Source organism: Eschscholzia californica, unplaced genomic scaffold (genome assembly GCF_041429995.1).
Source record: "Eschscholzia californica isolate CP2 unplaced genomic scaffold, dmEscCali1.0.p SCAF_2, whole genome shotgun sequence".
Taxonomy (NCBI): domain Eukaryota; kingdom Viridiplantae; phylum Streptophyta; class Magnoliopsida; order Ranunculales; family Papaveraceae; genus Eschscholzia; species Eschscholzia californica.
In genome coordinates, this window is record NW_028238309.1 from 10357167 (window position 1) to 10364667 (window position 7501).

Below are 7501 nucleotides of genomic sequence, written 5' to 3' on the forward strand. Positions count from 1 at the left end.
ATTCATCTAGAATCGGATTTGAGTAATTATTCTCACACGAGATGAACGTAACGGTGTTCTCCGTTTCTAAGTTTGTCAAATTGGCCGAGACAAAATTAACTATGATTCTAACACAACAACCACAATTCTATATTTGGAAGTCCAAACTAGACAAACAAGGTAGCCAATAGATGGACAAACAAAGTCAAAAGTTTGAAATCCAAGTACATACCTTTGGCTTGCATCTAACTCGCCAATTGTCAGAGAGTGAAAGACTTTAGATGTTAAAGAAGTGATGACTTCCATGGGAAATGTGAAGCAGTAATAGTACACAACCCTAGTTCTTATCTGCCTTGCCCTAAATTGCATAACCAGGTTGATTTCTTTTACAGTAAAAACTGACAGAACCACCACCATTTTAGAACATAAAATCAAAATTAATAATAATGGCGTACGAACCACGAATCACCAAACCCCCATCAAACAAACTCATCGATTCGAACCAGTGGGACCCCCTTCCCCCAAAATTAATTCCTCAAATTAATAATATTTTAATTTTTTCTCAAGTTTATCCACCAATCTCAGATTCGTGTTCGAACAGTATTCTTCCTCCTTAATCCGCGTCATTGATTTCTCAACGAAACCGAAATCAAACTGATACCCAGATTCCAAACCCTAAATTCCTGCAAACCCTTTTCTCAATTTCTCATTTTTTTCAATGTTTTAAGCTCATCTGAGAACACTATTAATCCAGCTCTGGAAAGTTTGTTAAATTTAGGGCTTCTTTGATTAGTAGCCAATCATGGCTTCAAAACCTTCCAGCGGTGGCGGCGGTGGATCAAGATGGCCGGAAAACAAAATTTACCCTAGAAAATCACTCAACAACAAAAATACTAATAAGTTTCCAAATAAGAGAATTCGTCAAACCCTAGATCCTGGTGGATATGTCAGTAACTCGTCTCAGCCGCCTGAGTTAACTCGTTTTGATGTAGCTGCTGCTTCAGATGATGATTCATCTACCTTTAATGGCAGACAACTCAGTAGTCAAGTTCCTGTTAACCGTGAGTTTCCTTCTCCTCCTCCTTCCATAAATGGGTTTGCATTGAAATTAGAGAATCGAGTAACAATTAATCTATCTTCAAAATTGAAGCAAGATTTAAGGGAAATTAGAAGAAAATTAACAAAGGAACTTGATCAAGTTCGTAATTTGATCAAAAAGCTTGAAACTAATAATTATTCAATTGAAAATGGTAGTAGTTCAAATAGAGATAAATCTAAAGCAGCTCCTTTAAGAAGACTGAGTTTATCAGGAATTGAAGATAGTCAAGGTGAGTTGACTGATAATACACAAAAAGAGAAGAAAAAACCGAAAACTAATCAACCGTTTCGTAATTCAGAGAAAACCCCACTTCAAGAGAGTAATAAAAAGTCTAAATTTAGTGGTGTGAAGAAGAAGGGAGGAAATGGAGAAATGGGTGAAGGGAAATTAGGGTTTGAGTTAGATAAAAATTCTAGTAAGGTTTTCAAGAGTTGTAGTGATTTGCTTGGGAAATTGATGAAACATAAGCATGGATGGGTGTTTAATACTCCTGTTGATGTTAAGGGTCTTGGCCTTCGTGATTATTATGTGATTATAAAGAACCCAATGGACTTGGGTACTGTGAAGAATAAGTTGAATAAGAACGGATATAAATCCCCAAATGAATTCGCAGATGATGTGAGACTAACTTTCAATAATGCCATGGCATACAACCGAAAAGGGCAGGATGTTCATATTATGGCTGAAGAGTTGTTAAAGATATTCGAAGATAAATGGGTGGTTATACAATCTCAATTTAATACTGATTCAAGGTTTGTAGGAGATAATGAAGTGAGTCGTCCTAATCCAGTTCGGAAGAAAACTCAACTCTCTCCTCCTGAAATGAGGACACTTGAAAAATCGGAATCAACAACAGTTCCTGTCAATTCTCAATTGAAATCTTCAGATGTTGTTACTTCTGGTAGAGTGTCAACTCAAAAGAGACCTAAGCCTAAGGTGAGTGAGATTAACAAAAGGGAAATGACTTATGAGGAGAAGCAGAAACTTAGTATGAACCTTCAGAGTTTGCCTTTGGATAAGCTTGATAATGTTGTCCAAATCATAAAAAACAGAAATTCTTCTCTCTTACATAGTGACGATGAGATTGAAGTGGATATAGATAGTGTTGATACAGAGACTCTATGGGAACTTGATAGGTTTGTTATTTACTATAAGAAAAGTTTAGGCAAGAACAAAAGAAAAGCAGAAAATGATATTCAACGAGGAGAAGAGTCAGAGCAGAAGGTAGAAGAAATGGTAAAGTTCCTCAATCACAATTCTTTATACATTTATACTTCGGTTCCATTTCTTAAGGTGGTATCAAGATATTTAGTAAAATTTGAAATAGACCCTTAATGCAAAATCTAATAGGAAACTTTTATAACTTTTTTTTTCTCTTCTTAAAATTCTTTAAGCACCAGCAGAGATACTGAGTTTTCACATTTGTGAATATTCAAGGTGTACGAAATAGAGCCTTTTATGGTTTCTAACTTTGCCACTATCCTTCTTTGTGATGGAAGGTTTTAGGTTTGTTTGCTAATACTTTGTTTTTCTATTGTACAGGAGCCGGCCCCTACTGTAGTAGAGATGGAGGTGCCGAAGGAAGCTAAATCAGGTAAAGAATAGTGAAAATCGACAGTTGATTGCATTTCCCTTTATTTATCTTGTTTAACTGGTTATACTTTGACGTTTTCAGAATTTGAATTCAAATTATCGGTTCTTGATGCAGATGAGAAGAATGTGTCTTCTTCCTCACCTGTTCTAAGAGAGAAAGTAAGCGATGTTTCGAGTATTCAAAAAGAAAAAAGAGGAGATATTGCTAGTAGATCAAGTAGTTCTGGTAGCTCAAGCAGTGACTCTGGATCCTCTTCAAGTGGTAATATTATCAATTCAATACTACAGTTGTGTCTAGACTAGTTTCTCACGGTTGTATCAGGTTGATTTTGTATATTTCGATTCCATTTAGGGGTCGCCTGATTGCCCTTGTATTTCACTATCCAGATTCAGACAGTGACAGTTCCTCGGCATCTGATACCGGGCATTAACCTTGCACTTCGTAAGAATGTATCAGGTATAATTATATCATTTTATCATACTACTATCTGCTTTTTGTTAGTAAGTAATCAGTCCTACTACCTCAATGCTGCTAAATATTTCTTGTAATTTCATCACCCGATATAATTTGGTTTTAAGTTAAATGCTTAGTCTCCTTTCATAGCTTAGATAATAGTTAACTTGTGTATTGGTTATTAGCTTGCTTTCCTTTTCTTCTAATATAGAAAATTCTTTTTGAGGTAGACATGGCAAAGATGTTAGTTTCAATGCATAATTCATATTTAACTTGCTTTACTCGACATAGCCTTATCATGTGAGAACTATATATAATGTATATACTTAATCCCATGTCCTTTTTGCTGCCTTGCTAACATAATCTCTTTTCTTGCTTTCGGTTGACCTTAATCCCTCACTAGTTACACGTGACTTATATATATATATATATATATATATATATATATATATATATGGAGAAAAACATTATGTCTCACCTACTTCCCAAAGAACTGTTGCATCTGATAATCTGATAGTAAACCAACTTCTAGTTGTTAAACTAGGGCTTCCATGGTTTCAGTCTTTCACTGGTTCTAGGATTTGTGAGCCTGTAGCGGCACGCGACTCAATTGGTTGCCTCTTTGACTTTGTTGATGGTTTTCTAGTGATAAAAGTTTGTAAGTAATGCGGTTGATATGTTCCTGGTAGTTGGTAGTAAGATGAAAACATGAGGCTAGTTTCTACACGTAGTACTTCAGAAAGTCATACTCCTACAAACATTTATCTAGACTGTCATTTCAGTTCCTAACTTTTAACGAGAACCACGAAAACCTCATTTCAAGATACCCAAGTAAGATTAGCTTGGTTTGCTTCTTGGCTTTGTCAACATTCAATATTTATGATAAGTGCCTCAGTTTGGATTCAGTCATCGATTCATGTTAAGGTAAACATGAATCGACCCTAATTTATATTGAGTGGGTGAGTAAGGTTAAACTCATTTGAACTGATCTAGAAGACGTGAAATTGTTTCCACCACGCATCATTCAACTCCAAGAATATTGACGTTGGTTTTCTATATCATGATGGGTTAATGTAGTTGTTAATTATCAACCGGGCCATATTGGTTTTGTCTTTTGTATTGCTGTGCATTTATTATGTATAGTTTTCTTTATTATTGTAGGAGTGTTATTAATTTAAAATAAAATGATAATTTTGTGAGAACTGGATTCCGTTTTGAGTAGTTTCTATGGTTACAAGTCATTTTAGTCTTCAAATATCCATACCTGGGATTATATTACCATGGTGTTTGTACTTTGTACAACTAGTCAAGTGTTTTTTGGTGATTCATTCTGGTCATTGGGTGAGAACCTACCTATTACCAGCAGGCTTGGTTCTTATCCGACAACCAACATAAATTGCTACCAACATCAGAGCTGGTGCTCCCCCAATAAGGGTTAGTGGCTGACCCTGGCTATGGGTCATTTGGGTGATAATACAGCTAACATTTTGATCTGACGAGGGGGCTGTTGTGTTTTGCATCAAACTTAATCTCGAGTCTATGTGGGCATCACCTGGGTGTGGCCGAGTCCATATGTTTGTCTCGAAGCATTTAGAGATAGAAGGGTATATGCTATTATGGTATATGTAGTCTTTCCTTTCTTAGGTTAACTTGAGCAGCTCGATCACTGCCGGACTAGCCATCGACTAGACAGGCTCTATATGAATCTTGGACATCCCTGTATGGAGACATTTGCTTTGATTGAACGGCAGTGCTGTTCCATGGTGTCTGTTTCTTTATGCCTGATTAGTATACAATGTAGAAGACTATGATAGTTCGTTGTATTTTTATTCATGAAGTAGCTAAACTTGTGCAAATTCTTTTTGGTTGTTCTGTTGGAATGAAATGTTTCTGTTTTTCTTCGTTATGTCCATTGCATAGAAACATAATTTCGACCCACTATTTCTACTTGAACAGTCAATGAAGTGAATACTAAGTATTTGAGTGGTTCCTGAAATACAGGGCATCCACAGTTGGTGATTGTCAAAGATGTTCGCCATTGGATGTGCTTAGTGCGATAATTTTATATTCTGAAGATGTTTAGAGAGAGAGAGAGAGAGAGAGAGAGAGAGAAGTCTAAGCTTGCTTGCTTTTGTAACTCATCTCATGGTGAGAGATCTTATGCAACTGAGGTTTGTTGTTGTTTCTTTTTGTAGGAAATGTTGTATTGTTTGACTACTCTCTTCTGCTCATCTGTCTCACCAATGATATGTTTTATATGAATGTGCATGAATAATTTTATAATATGCAACTAACCACTACTCACCCCTAGTGAATATACCTATTTGCTAATACAGAAAATAAAGTAGATTACATCACTTTAGTTTAGGTATATCTCAACTAGGTATGCAACCACTAATACAAAAATAAAATCAAGATGAACAAAACTAATAATATTGTCATCGTCAACTACGCTTGTTGTCGATCCCACTCTAGATGCTTCGGTATTGTATTTGATTCACTCTAAGATGTTTCAGTATTGTAGCTCGATGAGATATGGTGAGTATTGTCCCACTCTAGATGCTTCAGTATTGTATTTGATCCAGATGTTTCAGTATTGCAACTCATCGAGATACAGTTAGTTTTAACAAAAGCTATACAATAGTGACTTTAGAAATTGCTATACAAATGTACTTTGTTGGCTGGAATTATCTGCGCTGCTTGGACTTCAAATTTGTCGATAGGCAATCTTAACCTCTCAAAGACGTGAACTGATTAACCTGAGTTACTCCTGCCAAAGTCCACTTGCGCATGAGCGAACTCTCGATAGAGCAATCAAAGGGGGTTCGAGAGAGTCTTGACACCTTAGTCCAACTTTAACCTGAGAGATTATTAGGAGGTAGGCATGATTCTCTTAGGCATTTTGAACCCTACGTTGGTCAGGAGACAAGCAAAGAGGCGGATCCAACTCTTCCCCTGAACCTTGCTTGAGTCTTGAAACAGAGTGACTAGGCCTGCAAAAGTCAGCTTCGGAACTTTGAGTCGTCTCTGCCTACATAAAAAAAACAAAGCAGGGAGGTCTGCAAAAAGTCTGCTCCAACGTCGAGCTTTCCCCAGCCTCGAGAGAGCGACATTTGCGTAAAAAGTCAAACGGCGGCAAGGATCCGCTTTTTGCCCACGAACCGTTATTGTCAGAAGATCTGACAGCGTCACTTGATACGCACTTGATCAGATGTTGTGGAACGGCCATAACACGTGGCTCACATCAAGTCGGTATCTTACCACCGCGTCATCTCAGCCTTTGTTGCCGTCCACCAAATCTATATAACATGTCAGGTTTGCCCTAAAAGCGGGCGATTCTTTTACACTTCGAAATGTTTTAGCATACTAATACTGATTTTTCCAAAAGTTAGACCATAAGGTTTTGGACAATGGTGACAACATGATCTTTTTGTACAACCCCATTATACTCAGTTTTAATCTCAAAATGTGTCCATATAGTAGAAGTTGTTTTCAGTTTTTTAGGAGCACTTATATTACTGTTAAAATTTTGAAGAAGGGAGTATTAAGGAGAAACAAATAATCTCATCGAAAAAAAGGAGAAACAAATCCAGATTGAGAAGGATCTATATAGAAGAATCAAGAGTAAAGAGAATTAAGAGTTCAAAAAATAGAAACCCCTTGATTCGAATTCTTGATCAATAAATATGAAATATACATACCTCTTAACTTCTTAAAATTAAATGATTCTTGATAACTCTTGAAGTACATTGAAATTTCTTGATCTTAAATGAATCTAATGTTGAAGTAGCTTGAATCTTGATTAAATGTAGAGAATTTGTAGGAGTTAATGAATGATAATAGAGTTTAGAGAGGGTTGATGAGAGTTAGAAGAATATGATGTTTTTTTTCAGTTGTCAGCGTGTCTCGAACTCTCCGACATCTTTGGTGGAAGACTAAACCTCTTACATCTCCAACCAAGGGATGTTAGCAAATATGATAGTTAATAACATGTAGTAGTAGTTTGAATTGTCAGCATGTATACATCGTAGGTGAAGAAAGTTTTGTATCGATCAAAATACTCCTACCCGTCCTACCTCCGAACAGCCATAAAACGGCTAGAAGAGGTAAAGCGGATTATAGTAAGGGGCCTCAATCATGAACGGTACACGGATCTGCCTTGCCATGCCATGCCAGGCCAAAAATCTGGATAACAAAAATCCTAGACAGCCCATCACGCCCTGACGGGCTGTGCCATTCCAGGTCTTTCCATGTCGGCGTGCCAAACGTGCCGACGCGGCCCATTTGCCACCACTTCATTTCAGACGAATAATATTCCACAGAAATCTTCCTCATAATTCTAACAGAAACCTAAATCACCTTCCCCAGACAATATC

General features: G+C 36.9%; 1 protein-coding gene across 1 annotated transcript; it reads left to right on the plus strand.

Annotated features, from left to right (window-relative positions):
* Nucleotides 1–258: 258 nt before the first annotated feature.
* Nucleotides 259–5408, plus strand: LOC147556125 (transcription factor GTE4-like). The gene is made up of 5 exons (XM_086663876.1): nt 259–2314; nt 2621–2672; nt 2787–2933; nt 3059–3128; nt 5127–5408. The coding sequence occupies exons 1-4, from the start codon at nt 782–784 to the stop codon at nt 3100–3102; spliced, it is 1776 nt and encodes a 591-aa protein (XP_086520002.1). The 5' UTR covers nt 259–781; the 3' UTR covers nt 3103–3128; nt 5127–5408.
* The last annotated feature ends 2093 nt before the right edge of the window (nt 5409–7501 follow it).